The sequence below is a fragment of the Equus asinus genome, chromosome 1 (genome assembly GCF_041296235.1).
Source record: "Equus asinus isolate D_3611 breed Donkey chromosome 1, EquAss-T2T_v2, whole genome shotgun sequence".
Lineage (NCBI taxonomy): Eukaryota > Metazoa > Chordata > Mammalia > Perissodactyla > Equidae > Equus > Equus asinus.
Genome location: NC_091790.1, coordinates 153014059 through 153034466, shown reverse-complemented (window position 1 = coordinate 153034466; position 20408 = coordinate 153014059). Strand labels below are relative to the sequence as shown.

Sequence of the window (20408 nt, the reverse complement as noted above, 5' to 3'; positions counted from 1 at the left end):
GAACACTTCCCAACTCATTCTATGAGGCCAGTATTACCCTTACCAAAAGCAAAGACATTATAAGAAAAGAAAGCAACAAATATTTCTCATGAGCATAGATGCAAAAATCCTAAACACTAGAAAACCAAATCTAGAAACATCTAAAAGAATTATATACCACGACCAACTTGGATTTAGCCCATGAAAGCAAAAGTACTTTAACATCCAACAGTCCATTAATGTAATACACCATATTGACAGAATAAAAAACAGGAACTACATGATCATCTCAACAGAGAAAAGCTCCTGACACAATCCAATACCCTTTCACGACAAAAACACTCAACAAAGTAGGACTAGAAGAGAGCTTTCTTAACTTAATTACAGGCATATATGAAAAACCCAGAGCTAATATCATAGTTAATGGTGAAAGACTAGATGCTTTCTCTAAGATCAGGACAAAAACACATTAACTGATATAACACACCCACCATACAATTCACTCATTTAAAGTGTACATTTCAATGGTTTTTAATATATTCACAGAGTTATGCATCCATCACCATTAAGTTGTTTAAAATTTTTACATAATAAATGAAAAGAGAAAACCATAAAAAAAAAGTATAAGGTACAAAGTAAAGGACCAGTGAAATCCCATTCCTAGAGTAACTCAGTTTAATCTCCTTCATAACAATGCCACATCTTAACTTCCGTGCTGCAAAGCTAGTGATGGTCCAAAGACCAAAAGTACGCAGCCAATGGCTCGGTTTTAACTACTATTTGACGCCTTCCAGAGAGAGAGAGCTGGTAAGAGAGCATTTACCTTCCTTCTCCTTCCCTACAATTAGGACAGGAACAGGCAACTCTTCGAAGCCTCTTGCCAGGCTGCACCTCTTGATCAGAAGCTTGCTGGCCTTGCTGCAAATGCACTTGTGTGAGTTGGTCAGGACTAACAGCACCTATCGTTGCATTAGCAATTCCTCCCACTGCTACAGTCACCGGAGCTATCGTAGCTTGCTGGACTTTTACTCCATCTTGTCCTTGCTGCTGACCTAAAAATGGGGGAAGGGAAAAAAGAGTTTTATAATGTATTCTATTCCTAAAGAAAGGATAAAAAAAATTTCCATGTGGACATTTTAAAGCTACCATATTTGTTCTAATAGATAATCTGCATAAAGTACAAAAGTAAAGAGGTTAATGATTTATACTATGCCAATCCTCCTAAAATATAATATTCTTACTTTAGTAGCTCAGGCTGCCTGTATATCTGGTTCGTGGGACTACACATAAATCATTTAACCCACTTGTGGCTTAATTTCTCCATCTGTAAAATGAAGATAATAATACTTGCCACCTACCTACCTCACTGAAGTGCCGTGAGGATTCATGAGACTTTATTTGAAAAGCACTTTGAAATCCTCAGATGAAAGACGCTATATAAATACAAAGAATTATCATTTCCACAGTAAGCAACATATCTCATTCACTCCAAGAAAATAAAGGAATGAAAAGTAACTAAACAAAGGATTAAGTTTTATGGACACTTCTCATTCCTAATACTTTAAATTAAGCAAATTTCAATTATACACATTAAGTCGTTTTTTAAAATGCAAAACCACCCATGATTATCACACACTGTCACTATCACCATAAAACAGATGTTTAGGATCTGTTATTACTTTATTCACTCATGTTATATAGCTTAGACCTCACCTCTCAGGCTAGTACATATACCAACTTGGCTTCTTCACCTAGGGAAAAACACAATAAACAGTACATAGTATGACAAAGGACATCTATTTACATGGGTTTAATTGATCTTGAAGTCCACATGGGTACACCTATATATATTCTTTCTTTCAACACAATTCTACTTTCTTCCCATCAGGTGTGGGATGGCAAGTACGTGAACGGACAGAAAACAAAATACCAATTTATGAAGGAATGCTCCCACCTCAGAGTGTTGATGTTAAGGATTAAATAAGTTAATTTCTACAAACCCCTTACTACAGTGCCTGGCACAGAATTGTTCACTACATGTTAGCTATTATTACTACCAATCTCCACTGAGTTGGATGGCAATACAAGAACAAAATATGGTAGCAGAAACAAACATGTGAGTATCAAGTATAAAACAGAAGGGCTTATTTTAAAGCTTAATGTGTAGTACTTTAAACATTGTGGAGCAACAAAGAAAAGACACTAAAAATTAGCAAGTGAGAAAATAGAACACATTTTCTCAACAAAATTAAACCTATGACTTTCCCAGCCAAAGTCAATCTCACCCTCCTGTGTATTTACAACACTTTGAAACCTTTGGTAGCATCGATAACATAATACAAATAAAAAATATGTATTTTGTCACAGTTTTAGTACAGATACATATTTTAGTTTTTCTACTAAAGTTTATATTTTTGCTCCTCTTTGAATTCACATGGTATGATAGATAAAGCAATGCAAGTAAAGTCAAAAGTTGTGGATTCATGTCCTGTTTGCTGACTGCACTTGGAGATGCTCCATTTCCCCACCTCCAATAACGCCTACCTCCCTAAAATTCCTGTCCCCTATCTACTTTCAAGAGTTGTTTATGAAAATCAAGTTGATTTCCTAATGGGTAAAGGCTTTGTAAATTGTAAAGCAATACATAAATGTGAAGTATAATCCTGATGCCTCAACGTATCTTTTGAGCACATACAAGTTCACATGTCCAGTAAAACCAGATTCCTTAAGAATGACCTTGGCTAAGAAAACTATTCAAACTACTTGTGTATCTAGAAGCACAGTGATACACATACTCCCTGTTTACTGCAAAAAACATATTTCTGGAAATGGAGGTTCTATCACAGCCAGCACTATATAATGTCTTCATAGCTTGGTCCCTATGGAGATGCAGGTATTTTAAGCTGGCAAGTATTCTTTATATCCCCTGAAGTCCTGAGATATTTCTGGCCGTAATTTTTCCAGCTACTGTTCATACAACAATTGGTCCTTCCTTTCAGGTTGCAATGATATTTAAGATGCTCGTCATTATATCAAAGAACTGCCCTCCTAATGGCCAAATCCAATGTGCATTTTCTCAAGGAGCATTACACGGTTGCTCTGCTGCATTTGCGTTTGACACCACTGACCACCCTGTCCTTGAAACCTGACTGCCTGAGCTAACTCCCTACATTCTCAGAAACCCCTTCCTCTCTGTTAGCTCTTCTTATCAGCATTTAAATCTAAACTTAAGTCACAATCTTAAAAGATTTCTCTACACTGGTTGCCTTTACTCCTCTTTTCCCATTCTTTCCTCAAACTACTGAAATCAGGTGTCCAACTCATCATTCTGCTAAAATGATGACAGAACTAACAATTTCTTCGTTTGTAAATCCAAAGATACTCTTCCCTTTGATCTTATTTCACCTCTCTGGAGCACCTGGAGCTGCTAATCCCACTCTCTTCTTGAAATGCTCTCCCCCTAGTGCTTCTCTGATACTACTCGCCACTGGGGTTCCTCCTCCTTCCCGAATCACCCCCACATCGATGCCTTTCCTAGGCTGCTCTTCAGGGTTCTGACTTCTCTTCTTCTCTCTCATTAGGTTAGCTCATCACTTTCATAACTTTTACTACTTACTATGTGTAAGCTGATGTCTTCTAAATCTGTACCTTTTGCTCAAATACCTCTCAGGAATGTCATACTCTTAGTGTCATCTGCCAGGGAACATTTCCACCCAGATTCTCACGGGCAATGTGTGAGGAATCAGATCTGTAAGTTCTCAATCTGTGAGTTATCCCACTCTCCTAAACTAGCTCTTTCTCACTGTCCAAAGAGAAAACCCGAAAGTCATTGTTGACTCCCCTCCATATCCTCCATTCTCCCACAACAATGGCTATCATTTTATACTTACTACTTTACTGGATGTCTTACATATATTACTTAATCCCTCACATCCTCATGGGTTGAGTATTGCTGCCCCAATTTTAAGCTGAGAAAACTGAGGTTCTGAGAAGTCCATAAAACACCCAAGGTGACGAACTGTCTAAGCAACAGAGCTGGAATTTAAACCCAGGTCTAGTTAACTCCAAAGGCTGTTTTCTTCCCATGATAAATATTACTTATGCTGATCAGTAGTCCGTGTTGACCCTACCCATTCAAAATATCTCAAATTTGTCCATTTTCTCCATCCCTACTGCCTGTTCTTGTCACTGTTATACCAGTTTTGCCCTTTCAAATCTCCATTCTGCATATACAAATCTCGTTCCCCTAAAAGTTAATGGGCCCTCAATGCATTCACAATGAAGTCTACATTTCTCAACAAGTACATAAAGTTCTTCATAATCTAGCTCTTGCTTACTTTTATAGCTTCATCTTTTGGTACTCCTCCTCCATTCCCACTCTCAGCACCAGCTACACTGAACTCCAATTCCCTCTAATGTTCCATCTTGATTATCTCTGGGCCTTTGAATAATACAGCTGGAACTCAACACATTCTCCCATGTCAAATCTCCATCTTCCTCGGTCTGACGAAAGCCAATTCATCTTACAGAACTCAGTTCATGTGTAATTCCCTTTGGGAAGTCTTCCTGATAAGTGCCTCTCTGAATCCAGGTCAGATATCACTTCTTTATTTTCCTATAATATCCTATACACAGTTTTATCATATCAGTGAACAAACTATATGGTGAAAGTATACCGTAAATGCTTATTTATTTTGTCTTTCCAACTAGATAGTATATTGTTGTCTTTGAGGAGCTAAGTACACCTCCCTTTGTTTTCCATTCCTAAAAAGGTATTGCCCAGGTATGTTAGACTTATGAACAAATGATTGACCCATATGTTACTGGATGATGTCACTGTGTTGAGCTGATATTAGGAGTACAGGAATTTCTCCTAAAGTGTAACTTTTTTTATAGGATGAGCATGACTTATTAACTAGAGAATAAAATTTGCATTGAGACCATTACTAGTTAGAATTCAATCAGGAAAGTTAGGACTATAATAAAAAGTAACCACAGGAAAAAATTGCTACACAGGAAAAACAGTTGGTTTGTTGGAATGACTTTGTGTCCAATTTCTCAAGTAAAAACTGATGATAAAGATGTTAAAAAATATATAAGAAGCTGTACCAATGACAGTGCTGGTGATAATGGGAAGGACGTCATTATAGAAACAAATTATACATTATAGTCATAAAACACCTTCATTATTGAAATATCTGAAGGAAAAAACTTATTAATGCTCTTTTGAAACTCTAGTTTCTAACCTCTCTGTTACCAGTGAAACTGTTTTATAACATAACTTTACAAATCACTCAAAATTTCTTGGTAATGTAACTAAGCATCATGGTGGAACAGACTGAAGGTGACCCTTCTTTTCTCTTCCTTCCATGCTGCCAGAGGTAAAAACATCCCAAGGCTGCTTGGAGCAACCAAGCCATCCTTCTTATTCCTTTCTTTTTTTGTTCTGTTCCCTTTTTTCAAATACAGAAACTCGGCCAAAGGTAAGTGGGGGCAGCTGGTTCGTTAGGTGGCATAATACTAGACTGCTAGATACTCAAGAAAATCTAGAATGGGTATCTGGGAGAAACTCTTGGTTTCTTGCACATTTGCCTTTAGCACCAGCTAGAGTGGTCTTTTGTCTCAATACAGTACTAATATCTGAGGCTTGAATTTAAGCTTAGAGGAAGAAGGGAAAGCAGAGTAAGGGAAAACTAGTAAAGGAAGACAGCATCTTCCATACAGACTAACCAGGTTCTCTGAATTTTGAGGCAGGGGGTCTATACCTAAACCAATAAAGTATTACTCAGACTTGCATTTCAGCATACTTAGCTCCCTAAGAGACCTCAGGGGACTCGTTGAGTTAGAATTTGAGTATTCTTGGTTTCTCTAATCAGATAACAATCTCATTCCATCACAATATGAATCACAAATTATTTCTGACAAAAGCTGCTCAGAACAGAGGACCCCTGTGTGGTTTTATGTCCTTTGGCTATCAAAGCTCCCAACACACTGAAAGTACTCAATAAATGTTTCTTAAATAAAGTGAATGGTGGGGCCGGCCCGGTGGCACAGTGGTTAAGTTTGCACGTTCCGCTTTGGTGGCCCAGGGTTCGCCAGTTTGGATCCTGGGTGCAGAGCTACGCACCACTTGGTAAGCCATGCTGTGGTAGCCATCCCACATATAAAGTAGAGGAAGATGGGCAGAGACGTTAGCTCAGGGCCAGTCTTCCTTAGCAAAAAAAAGGAGCATTGGCGGCAGATGTTAGCTCAGGACTAATCTTCCTCAAAAAAAAAAAAAGTGAATGATAATCTAAAATCCATATAAAAACAGAAGCTTTCTTACAAAAGTAGGCCAGCAGATCACAGGGCTACTAGCTGACACCTAGCTTGCAACAGACATGAAATATCAGTGGCAAGATAGTAAGAAAAAGAGTAAGTGGACATTGACCATAATTCTCTCCTGCTTCATTGATCTGGAATTCAGATCATTTAGGAGTACATCCGAGAGTATAAATCACAACAACCTGCCCCTGAAACCACTGTATCTCTTTTCTTTCTGGTATCAGATTTATCCTGTAATACATTATCCACATTCAGCAAGATCTTTTTTGAAGAGTATTATAAATTAAACTTCAAAAAAGAAATTATAACTAAATTTGCCATTTAATAAGAGAATAGGCTAAGATTTTTCCCTTTCTACTTATTCTGAAGAAGATAAATATAACTAGTATTATAGATATATATACACATATATATATACACGTTTTTTTCTGATTTTAACAACAATGCATGCTCACCAGAGAAAAGTACGAAGGAGGAAATAAAATCATCCATGTATTAATTACCCATAGATTATCACTATTATGATTTCAGTGTATTTGCTTCTAATCTTTGTTCTGTGTGTTTTAATGACACAATTCTACATAAACAATTCTGTATTCTGTTCTATTTCTTTAATAATATAAGTGCTTCCAAGTTACTGGCATTCTTTTAAAATAATGTAATGGCTGTACAATACTTCATCACATACATATACTATTAATTTATAAAATCATTACCCAAGTATTAGACATTTAGGTTATTTTGAAACAATTATTACAAGTAACATATAAGCAACATAAATAATGAACCACTTGAACAAAAATATTTTTTCTTATTACTTCCAAGGGACAGAGTCCTAGAAGTGAGATTACCAGGTCAAAGAATATGAAAAACTCATGAGACTTTCTACACAGATTACAAAATTATAGGAGTATATACAGAGAGCTGCATTCATTGATATTTCTGCTAAAAGTATATGAGAGTACACCTGCACTCATGCACGAGAGAAATTCAGTAAGATTTTAAAAAATATTTAAGAGACAAAAAATTGGTATCTTGCTGTGGTTTTTAACAAAAGTCATTCCTACTCTCTCACCTCTAATAGTCTGTATATCCTGAAGGTGTGAGCCAATGCAATAAAATAAAGAAATAAGAGATCTGTATGAGGAAAAAAACTCTAGAAAATCAACAAATTATTAGAACAAATACGACATTTCAGCAAGATGGCCAAATATAAGATCAACACAAAAAATCAACAGTTTCCCCCTATATCAGTAACAATCAATTCAACAAGCAAAAGAAAAAATACTCCATTCACAACAGCAACAATAACCATGAATACCCAAGAATCAATCCAATTAGAAATGTGCAATGTCTTGAGGAAGAAGATTTACTAAAGGACATAAAACAAGACCTAAATGGACAAATATATGTCCTTACATAGAAAAATCCTCATTGTAAATGTGTTGACTTTTCTAAAATCAATCCATATGTAAAGTAAATGCAAGCAGAAATTAAATTAATATTTTCCATTAAACTCTACTAGCTCATTCAACATGTGAAAGATCAGCCAAGACAATTTTGAAAAAGTGGATTAGAAAAAGATCTGTTACAAAGCTATAGCAATTAAAGCAATGAAGTAATGGCTTAGAAACAGGGTGAGAGAACTGAATAGAGGTCTAAAATAGGAACATGTATACAGGAAAATTTAGTACATGGTAGAAATGACGTCTCAAATCAGAGGGAAAGGAAAAACAGGTGTTTCGGCTTGGGACTACTGGCTGGGTCTATATGACTGTGCGTGCTGGTGGGGGTGGGGCAAGAAAGTTTAGATCTCAACCTCACATCATTAACAAAAGTAAACTGCAAACAGGTTTAAAAAAAACTAAATGTAAAAACAAAACACAAAACAACAAAAAATATTAGAAGAAAATACAGAACTACCAGGGTCTTTTTAAATGAGACCCCAAAACAAAGGACAAAGGAAAACACTGATAAATTTGACCATTATCAGAATTTTACATGTCTTAAGACTAGTATACAACTGCACTTTCAATTGCTTAGATCAAAATCTGTGGAGTACTCCTTATTCTTGATTCCTGTCTTTCTCTCAAACTCTATTACCCTCCCTGCTGACAGCTCTTTCAAAACAGATCCAGGATCCAAGCATTTCTTCACCACCTCCACTGCCTGCAACTTAGCCCAAGTCACCATTTTCTCTTATTTGATTACTACAATAGCTTCCCAACAACTGGTCTCCCTGCCACCACAGCCCTGTTCTCTAAGTTCATTTATAACATAGTTCCCAAAGAATCATTCCAGAGGCCGGCCGAGTGGCGTAGTGGTTAAGTTCACGTGCTCCACTTTGGCGGCCCAGGCTTCGCAGGTTTGGATCCCAGACACGAACCTATGTACTACTCGCCAAGCCACGCTGCGGTGGCATCCCACATATAAAACAGAAAAAGATTGCCACAGATGTTAGCTCAGTAACAATCTTCCTCAAGCAAAAAGAGAAGATTGGCAACAGATGTTAGTTCAGAGCCAATCTTCTTCACCAAAAAAAAAAGAATCATTCTAAAACATAAGTCAGATCATATCACTTCTCTGTTTAAAATCCTACATTGGTGCTCCATTTCATTCAGAATGAAAGCCAAAGACCTTATAATTGCCTACAAGGTTCTAAATAAACTGGCCACCCATCATCTCTCCAATCTCATCCCCTGGCTCACTCAACTTCAGCCATGCTGGCCTCCTTATCGTGCCTTGAACACACTAGACATAGTCCCCACTTAAGGCCTTTGCACTCTGTTCTGTCTGCCTACAATGATCTTTCTCCAGAATATATATGTTCAATGTTCTAACTTCCTTCAGGTCCTTGATCTAATACTAGCTTCTCAACGTGTCCTACCTACCCTGATTGCTCTATTTAAAAGTTATGGCCTCCCCTGCCCAGCCATCCCATTCCCCTTACACTCTGCTTAACTCTCTTTTTCCATAGACCACAAAAGGACGAATACATTGCAGGAGTGTTTCCAACAGTAAAAAATCAGAAACAACCTAAGTAACCATGAACTGGGGAACAGCTGAATAATTGTAGACTAGTTATACAATAGGAACGTTCTATACTAATTAAAAACAATGAGAGAAATCTTTATATACTAACTGATGACAGACCTCTAATACAGGCGAATGAACCAATCAAAGCTACTGACGTTTGTATTATGTTATGTACCACTACAGGTATTAGATGTTTCCTGCAATGACACTCACACATAATAAATAAATGGGAAAAAGTCTGAAACGATACATAACAAACTTGATTAAGAGTGCTTAGTTCTAAAAAGGAGTCTGAGATTGGAGTGCAGTCAGCAGGAGGTGACTTGTACTAGTTGCACATTATTTTTTAACAAGGAAAATGTTTCCATGTATTACTAGCATATTAAAGACTAATTTTAAAAGGAAAAAATGTTGGTAATTAATGGGCTCAATATGATATTTGATTATTGCTTTTATCTGCATTTATTTGCTTCCTAATGAAGCTGAACACGTTTTTCAAATGTTTATTGGCCACTGAATACTCTTTCTAAATTGCGTGCTCATATCCTTTGCCACTTACCTACTAGGGCTCAGGTCTCCAGTTTGTGTAGTTCTACTTACTAAGGACCCTCTGTCCTATTTGCTGAAAACATTTTGTATGTTATATAAATTTTAACATATACTTTAAAACCAGAGGAAATATGGCTTGGTCAACCCCTGTGAAGTCAGCTATAAATGACATTTAAAAATATTCTGACACCTTAATAACATTTAAACACAATGGGAACACGATGAAAAAGTAGGAATAATGAAAGACGAAGGCACAGACTTACTGTCCATGTCCTTCTGTTACGGATCTGATTCTTTCAGCATTTCGCATCAACCCTTTGAGGTAAGTGGACCAGATATTAATATTTCCATTTGATAGATAAGAAAATATAATCCAACTGGTCCTTATTTCTTATGGAAAAAGTGATTTGCAAGTTTTTTTCTTGCAGTGAATAAAAGGTAACACTTCCGTGTAGGTAAAACACATCCACAAACTTGAAAAACAAAACCAACTATCTATCTAAAATTAACCAACTACCAATTCACCAAAAATAATCTGTTTAGTAACAGTGAAGCAGGAGGTTGAAAATACTATTTTAGCTACATATGTTTCATAATTTTTTTTTTACACATAGCCAAAGAAATAAGGTTATCTACTTGAATTGATCAGGAAAAACAAAAACTGCTGATTTCCTTAATATAAAACTTACCACAGAAGGCTAGGGGAACTTTTTACTGTTCTGAGTAATACTAAAATGATCCTTAACTTGGCCTATTTAGGTTTATTTCCTCTACAAATTAAACTTGGAGTCTGCCTAAACAAATGTCTAAGGGCTTCTGAAGGTATATATAGGAAAAAATATGTTTCCTTACATTGCAAATAATTTTCAATCAATATACCGTGAAATAGGGTTTGGGTTACTCTATAATCTGACTTAAAACAAACAAGGTGGTATATATATACAATGGAATACTACTCAGCCATTAAAAAGACAAAAACGTCCCATTTGCAACAACATGGATGGACCTTGAGGGTATCGTGTTAAGTGAGATAAACCATACAGAAACAGACAAACACTGTAAGATTTCACTCATATGTGGAAGATAAACAAACAAAGGGACAAACAGAACAGTCTAGTGGTCACCAGGGGAAAGAGGTTGTGGGTGGACACAAGGGGTGAAGTGGCGCACCTATATGGTGACTAATAAATAATGTACAACTGAAATTTCACAATGTTGTAAACTATTATGACCTGAATGAAAACAAAAAACCAAGGTGGCTATACAGTCTTAAACACAAAAAGATATCCAAGTATGTCTAGGGCTGGGGGGATGGGGAGGAGAAATGGGGAGTGACTGCTAATGTGTCTGAGGTTTCTTTATGGAGTTATGAAAATGTCCTAAAATTAGATCATGGTAATGGTTGCACAACTCTGTGAATATACTAAAAGCCACTGAATGTAAACTTTAAATGGCTGTATTGTATGGTATATAAATCATACTTTGATAAAGCTATTCAAAAAAAAGGTAATCAGAAAAAAAATTCTACTTTTGTTGGTTCTAAATCTCTTTAAACTAGTGCTTCTCAACTGGCGGTAATTTTGTCTTCCAGGGAACATTTGGCAATGCCTGGAGACACTTTTGGTTGTCACAACTTAGGGGATTATTACTGGTATTTAGTGGGTGAAAGCCAGGGATGCTGCTAAACATCTTACAATGTACGCAGGACAGGCCCCCAAAACAAAGAATTATCTGGCCTAAAATGTCAATAGTGCTGAGGTTAAAAAACCCTGCTTAAATTTAGCTTCCAAATAACTCACGAATGTTCATGGCTCTTATTTTGTCATATCATTATCAATAACCATAACCAAAATCAAATATATGAAAAATTAAAATATAGTACATTTGCATGATACCTATAAAAACTATAAACTACATGAGTCTCCAGAAAAAAACAGAAACTACATGCATCTGAATTAAAGTCTACAAAGGGAGTAATATAAACTTGGGAATAGGCTGTGACAACTCTGACAGATACATGACTTGGATGGACTTCACAGTACAGTGGTAGTAAAAACAATAATATCTTGCATTTGGAAATGATGCTTATTAATTACAAAATACTTCTTTACCTTATTCAAGAGCTGTAACTATGTGTTTTTCTAGAGATGAACTATAACCTGAGAATACTAAGAAATAACTTAGTGCTCTCCGCACTTTAAATGAAGGTAAACCATATTAAGCAATGACTTCCAGAACTATTTGCATACCCTGGGTCATATACAATTTGTAAACCAATACTGAGTTACCGAGTAGGCACAACAGTTAAGCAGAGCACACAGATTAAACAGAATTTTGGAGTCAGGCAGATGAGTCTTTGAGTTCTAATTCTCTCCGCAGTTTCTTTCTTTGAGGACCTGGTGGGAATTATCGGAGATAATGTATGTAACACACTGAGCACAATGTCTGGAATATGATAAACATTCAGGAGGAATGTTAACTCCAATATATCTAAAATTGCATAATTTATTAACTACAAATACTTAACAGCCATTCGGATTTCTATAAGTCTTAGATCTCTGGATGAGAACCTAGTGTACGACTGAGATTTATTCATTCAACAAACATTTCCTGAGAAACCGCTATGTGCTTAACACTGCTGGGGAAACAAAGATGAGTAAGATCTGACCTGAAACTCTCACCTGTGGGGGAGACAAACTCAAACAAATAACTGTACTATGTGCAGCAACAAAACCATACATAAGATGCTTAAGTAGTACAGAGGAAAATGATTTGCCATTAAGGAGAAACAATGAAGGCTTCATGGAGGAGATGAAACTGCTGAAAGGTGGGAAGAGTAAAGGCAAAGAGGAAGGCAGTGGGAAGAATATATTTAAAGGCAAAACTGAGACAGCACATTGCTAGGGATTAAAATTCAAGGAAGTGGGGGCTAAAGATAGGGCTGGAGGGATAGATCCGGAAGGGCTTTATTCAATTTCTTAAAGAAGTGACTTTCTGCAGTGGGGGTGGGTCCTTGTTAAAGTATTGTGCCCATACCCCTCAAGCCCAGTCCAGAGAATAGCTGCCATATAATAATCACTTACGTTTACTGAATTTACTAAATGGCCAGAACTGAACTCAATTACTTTACACTTACACTTTGTCATCTAATGCTCTCTCCTAAGGCTCTGAGAGGACATGTAAATTTGCCAAGGTTACACATCTGCTATCAAGTAGCAGAGCCAAGGTGTGAACCTAGGTCAGCCTGAACCCAGAGCCCTGCACTCCTTTCCAGGTGGCTATACCACCTCCCTGGGAACCAAGGATATTATTTGGGCTTTGGAGGCAATAAAGAGCTAGAAATGGTTTTAAGTAGGAAACTAATGGGTTCAAGTTCACATTTTAGATACAACACTGCCAATCACTCTGAATGGAATTGAGTGTGGAAGTTCTATTCATAATTTCTAAATAAGACCTGTAGATCTATCATATCTCCACATTACATTATGGACATGATTAAATCAATGTTCTAATATGACCTTTGGTCAGATTAGACAGCAAAAGTTGCTTTGACCAAAACTATGCATAAATTTAAGATTTAGGTTTTCATTACCTTTTATAAAAACAAACCAAAACACAACTAGGTCAGGCTTGGTTTATAGGCCAAATATCTCTTAAAAATGAATCAGAAGGCCAGCCCCGTGGCCTAGTCATTACGTTCAGTGCACTCCACTTCAGCAGCCCGGGTTTGGTTCCTGGGTGCAGACCTACACCACTCGTTGGCAGCCATGCTGTGGCTGCAGCCCACAAACCAAATAGAGGAAGACCGGCACAGGATGTAAGCTCGGGGCTAATCTTCCTCAGGCAAAAAGAGGAAGACTGGCAACAGATGTTAGCTCAGGACAAATATCCCTCGGCAAAAAAAAAAAAAAAAAAAAAGGATCAGAAATTCAAGAATGCCTAACAGACACCAGGCTGTATTTCTAGAGCAGTTATCTCAAAGGTTTAGATAAGTAAAACATGCCTATCAGTTTTAATGCTTGAAGGTGCTGCTCTTTTGCACCTCTCTGAATTTGGAAGGAAAGGCAACTCCAGTCACTTAGAATCTGCTATTGATGAGGCATAGTAGGTGAACCTTAAGGTTTTTTCAACCCATTTAAAGTATCAGAGAGGTTGCCATTATTCATGAAGAGCAGACGTGGACCATGAAGAGCAGATGCAGAAAACATTCAAAAAAATGTACTCTAAGCTTCACAAATGGTAAGATAGCTACCAAATTCAAGAAAATGTGAGAAAGAACTAACATAATCCTACAGAATGAATACATTTAGGAGAAGCATCTAAGCAGAATTAAGAAGCAAGCACAGAAAATGCTGATTGTAAGAAAACTAACACCAGAGGCAGGCTCCGGGGCTGAGTGGTTAAGTTCACAGGCTTGGCTTGAGCGGCCCAGGGTTTCCCCAGTTCAGATCCTGGGTGTGGACCTAACAGTGTACATCAGGTCATGCTGAAACAGCGTCCCACATAGCAGAACTAGAAGGACCTACAACTAGAATATACAACTATGTACTGGGGGGGCTTTGGGGAGAAGAAGAAGTAAAAAAAAAAAGAAAACTAACACCAGTGTCTCCAAACTTTCTTTACTATACAAACTTAGTAAAAATATCTTGACTTCATAACTTAATATATTTATTTATAACTTATAATGCATATAACAAATGCATGTCAATACATACATTATAAAACATAACAAGTAGACATTCTAAATTATTTGATCAGAAAAATAAACTCTAATATTTTCTTCCTGCTTTCTGTTTTGGAGACCAATGCCTTTCAAAACAACGTGAATAAGACATAAACACAGAAATATTAAAAAACAAACAAAACCCACCTAGACACAATGGCAAAAGTTTGCCCATGAAAATTGCTAAAACCGCACAGCTAAGTTTGCTCCAAACCCACTGTGTTGATACGGTTTGAGATGGTTATAATTTGATTAGGAGATCTATCTAAAATGCTTTTTTTAAAAAAAAGCAGTGCAGTCATCACAGGGGACTGTACATTTCCCAAGTGTCACACCAAGATTTGAGGACACTGCTAAAAAACATCAGCATGTAAAACAGTTTATGATAAGAAACATGAACTAGATTAAAATAGTAATAGCAAAAGTAATTTTCCCTAGAGAATTTTACATGTAGAATTGTAACTGAAGTTTAATCAAAGATACTCTTCTTAAGGAAATCTAATGACATTTTTTAAGTTGACTATAGAATATGGGAAAAAGTGAATAGTAAGAATTTATCACTATTTATCTAGAACTATAATATTTTAAAAAAGACACTAAATATAAGGCAACAATATTTTAGTTAATAGAAAGATAAACCCTACAGTAGGGGGTACAGCTTCAATTCCGAGGAAAATCATAACCACCACATCAGGCACCGTGTTAGGCCCTTCCAAATACTTCACACACAATCTAGTGAGATAGGTTATTACTCCAAAAGACTATCTCCTATGCTCTGATTCCATGATCACCAATTAATTTTGATTATTTGGTTTCTCAGGTACCTTAACACCAGGAATAGATTAAGAGCATTTCAGTAATTGGAAAGATTTATCTCTTAGCTTATATTAAACAGAAAAGAACAGTATTCTACTTTGTAAGTCAGTCTCTTGTCAATTCTGATTTTATAAACCAATTTCTCTAGGATCTGAACCTGCAAACCAGTTCTGAAACTGCAAAGCTGGAAACTAAATCATAGATCTATTCTGACTTCATCAAAGAACATTTTAGGAAGCCATACTCTAAAATCGGAAAATTACCTGTCTTATATACAAATAATTACACACACACTTCAATAATGCAATAATAAAAAATAATTTAAAAGCAGGCTGACAACTTTTAGAGTTTTTATATGAGCAAATATAAAGAGCTTGCAAATTATGCAAAAACATACAAAATACACATTGAGTCCTAACAATTCAATGTGCCTGTATAAGAACTCTGGGAAAACAGTCGTAGACACGCCCAAATTAATGCCCCAGAGATTGGCATTACCTTAGTGTCATGAGGAAGTTAACAGGTTTCCATAAATGCCTAGTTTATGACACTGGCTCTTAAGTAAGTTTAAGTATTTAAGTGTGCCCCACTTATTTTCTAGAACCCAGGCTCCACAGAAAAATTGTGTATATTTTCTTAACTTGAAGCAATCTATTACTAGAATAATGATTTTTTTAATGATGAATATCTGATGTTAGTTTATAATAAAACTTCACATTTTCCTCCAAAATTATTTAGTTGTAGAATATTACTAGACAGTTCTCAGGGTTACAAATTAATAACTGGCAAATAAATCAAAGAACTCACTTTGTATGTATTTTTCCTCCTGATAATTTAGGAGGCTGACACAAATAATCCAATGTATTCAGTGGATCTGGTTCATGCATTCAGTTCAACTTACTACAATAAGCATTTACTGAGTGCCTCCCTGGGTTAGGAACACAGAGATGAATAAGGCAGGTGGGGAGAAAAGCTCAGTCAAAACAAAGACAGACAGGTCTCTTTGATTCCTAGTTATTTCTATTGATTCTGGCCTTTATCCAGATTAAGGGTCAACTCTTCCCAACTCTTTGTCTATATAGGGAAAAGTTTATGTTGTATAAACCCTTCCCAGTAGGCAAACAATTGACCCCAGAAGGATCTGAGTATTTCCTTTAAACAGAACTGCAGTATTAAAAAAACTTCTAATTTTCCCGCATTCCATTCATTCTTTATTGAACCATATTCATTTAAGAGGGTGGTGAAAAAAAATCAAAGGAAAGCCTGACTATTTCTATGTGGAATTTTAATAGTTTTTAAACATTTAAAGCTTGTTCCAGTTCTCTAGAGGTAAACGAACTCACCATAGGCAGTCCTGAACTGACAGGTCTCTATCACAAACTTGACCCTACATTAGGCTCTCTTACCTCTTGAAAATGAAATATATTAATGTTTTAATAACTTGAAAAGTCTGCAATTGGAAACCTATGAAGGTTTTGGGGAAGGGAAAAGGAGTGCATACTCAAATCTGGGTTTCAGGAAAACTCTGGAATGTCAAGTATGTGACAGAAGAGCTAGAAGTAGAGAAGCCAGTTAAGAAGGAGCTATTTTACCTCCTAGATGATGAGGCTCCAAAAAAGAACAGTGACAATAGCAAGGGAGAATTGGATATGATGATGATGATGACGATAATAATAATAATGATGATGATGATGATGATAGTTGCTGGCACTTAGTGAAAACTTTTCTGTGTTCTAAGCACTGCGCAAAGCACCTGACGTACATTATCCCACTAAAGTAACCTGATTATTCCCATTTTGAGGACACTCATATCTAGAGAAGCACTTGACCAAGACTGAAGTGTCAAAGCCAAGACTTGAAACAAGGTCTAATTTCAAGAGTTATGCATAAAACTACAAACTTTGGTTAAAATCACTGCTATGAAGATCAAATCAGTCTATAAGAATTCTGTTCTGGGTCACAAAGGGGAGGATGAGCCCACTAACTGAAACAAAGGGGCCCAGGAGGGGAAGCAGGTTTGGAAAGGAAAATCAGTTCTATGCTAAAGGTGTCTCTTACAAGCAGAACCCCAGCTCAAACTCTGTCATCAATTAGAAGTGCTCCACCTCCAAGACATCAAGCTCAGCATGGCCTCTTCTTGGACCACTGTCATTTAACCTTCTGCCATTCTCATTCCCAATACCTCCGAACTTCATCTTCATCCTCTCTTCATTCTCCAGTCATGTGAGTAGACACATACTCTCAACCCAGCAACTCTCCTCTGGCTTTATTTCACATCCTTTGCTAACCCCTTGCCTTTTTGAACTTCTGCCATGTCTGGTGGTAATGCTTCTCAGAAAACAATTTGATTTCATCTCCTACTACTGCCTCGGAAAACATATTCAGTTTCCCCAGCCTCTACTCTCTCTCTCTCTCTAATCCTTTCCTTGCCAATAGCTCTTTGCTCCTATGGAACCCATCTCCTCGAAACTAGATTAGCCTCCTCTCATCCACGTCCACACTGTGTAATCTAACATGTAAATTTAACCAAGATATTCCACTTCTAAGGCTCCCTGGAAGGTTCCCCATAGCTTTCAGAATACCATTTAAATTCCTTATCATCTCCATGACCTGACCCTTGCCACCATGACTACATCACATGAACTCTTGGTCTGAACACATGAAACAACCTGTAGTTCCCCCAATCATATCATGCTATTATGTGCCTCTGAACTTTTACCTGGAATATCCTTTCTCTGCCAACCTAACTTCTAGTCATCCTACCTGAACTACCCTGTATCACCCTCCTCAAGGAAACCTTGCCCATAAATTCCCTCATTTGATATATAGCACACTTCTATGTTCCCACAGAAGATGAGTTCTTTTATTTACAGCATTATCACACTATATCATAATTAATCTGATTTCTAACCCCCAACATCCCTCTTCCAATTATATACTTACATACTCTTTAATGCCTTCTTTAGGATGGTGGTATCTATACCTAGCACAGTACTTGGCAAATAATAGGCCCTCAATAAATATTTTCTAAACAAATAAACATACTCATAGTCTTAAAAAGACCTTCTTTATCAGCCCCCAAGATACTGTCCTCTTCCTGTTTTCATCAAACTTTTTCAAAGTGTGTCCTACACTTGCTAGGTCAATATTTTCACCACTCGCTCTTCCACTTAAATGCCTGCAGTTTTGCTGTAGCATCCCCTAAGCTTTAGTAGTACTGCCCTATAGAATTTTTTGCAATAATGAAAATATTCTATATCAGGGCTGTCCAACATGGCAGCCTCTAGCCACATGTGGCTATTGAGATGAGGTTAGAGAACTGAAGAAATGCATTTTGAATTTTAATTAATTTCACCTTTAAAAGTCACATGCGGCTCACGGCTTTCATATAGGAACAACACAGTTCTCAGGTCTTATCAAATGATTCAAACACAAAATCCAATGAACTTTTCTCAACACTCACTCTCCAAGTCATCTTTTCAACATTCTCTGAGATTCCTCTTAGCTACTGACATAACACCCTGTTCTCTTCCTATCTCTCCGACTGCTGTCACTTTTCTTGATTCAATTTTCTCCTTTTGCCCCCCAAAAGATTGAGTGAAACCCTAAGGTGAGTTCTCATCCTTCTGCATTTCAAACTCAAAACTGTCTTCCTCATCAAGTTCACATACTGCCATAACTGCAACCACCATCTATCTCTATGTAGAAGACTTTCATATCTACACTATCAACTCCTATCCCTCTTCTCAGATCCAATCCCCAAATACAAAGTGGTCATCTGCAACGGAATGTACTACTATTAACTCAAACTTAACAAATACCAAAATTCAGTTCACCACCTTCTTTCTCTCAATGTCATTTCTTTTAATGATGCAATCACTCTCATGGTCATCTAGGCTCAAAATCTTAAGAATTACCCTTAAGTTATTTTTCCTCTCTATATTCATGCATCAAATCCTGTCGATTGTTTCCTTAAAGTCTCTTGAATTACACACGTTACACCTAAATTCAGATTTCCCATCACTGATACCTGAACTATTTCTATGTTCCCCAAAGTGGCTTCCCTGTTTCTCCTGTGTCTTCTAGATAATAAAACTTAAACTGTTTATAAATGAAACTTCCCTTTACCTAACCCTCCAAAAGTAGACAGGGTCACACACTCCTTCAATGACTTGTCACCTGTCCTTGATGTGACACTGTCATTCTATAACTAGACTTCTACCAACCTTGCCAACTTCATCTTCTACCATTTCCCTCAAAGTCTCCACTAACTTAAATGGTCTACCAACTCTTTCTTAAATATGTAAAGTATATTCCAGCTTCTTCTCTTTGCACCTGTTGTTTCTTCAGCCTAAATGCCTTCCTTCTTTATTCATGTTTTTTTTGGCTTTCCTTTCCTTCAAGAATCAGTCCAAACCTCCTAGGCTTCATGAAGCCTTTCACTTCTGCCCTGGCTCTCAGTGTCCTTTTCCTGCTCTTAATTTCAATATTACTATCTTTTATCATTCAGTTTGCTTTTGGCATATGCCATTGTGTATTATTTCTATGTACTATCCTCAACTAGAACAGAAGCTTTTAGAAGGCAAGGACTGTGTCTTATACCATCTTCATTTTCTAGGAAATTAGGCCTTGGCCTACACTTAGTAGAAACTTAAGGAATAATCGCAAAAAACAGCTATGTAGTTGAGAGGTGGTAAGCAATAAGAAAAAGAGAAAATTAGCAACCAGGGACACTAACACTAATTGGGTAAAATAGGAAACAAGAGGGAGAAAAAAGCAATCTGACAGGAGAGCAGAGAATATTGGCAAAGGCAATCACAGAATCAAGCAATAATGTAGTGACCAAGGAAAAACAGCAAAATTTTATAACACTGATCATCAAATGAGTCATCAGGTTTTTCTGTTTTATAGGCAGTTCACCCAAACAAGCAATGCTCAAAATAAATAGGTAAAATGTAGAATTTGTGTTTTAATTATCTTT

General features: G+C 36.8%; 1 protein-coding gene across 3 annotated transcripts in view; it reads right to left on the bottom strand.

The window, feature by feature from the left end:
* The window catches only part of SP4 (Sp4 transcription factor), a 78116-nt gene that overhangs the window by 31672 nt on the left and 26036 nt on the right, over nt 1-20408 (bottom strand). For all 3 annotated transcript variants that reach the window (XM_044766120.2, XM_070510006.1, XM_044766124.2), the window contains exon 4: nt 803-1031. In XM_044766120.2, the coding sequence (XP_044622055.1) occupies nt 803-1031 (229 nt within the window). The remainder of the gene's footprint in view (nt 1-802; nt 1032-20408) is intronic.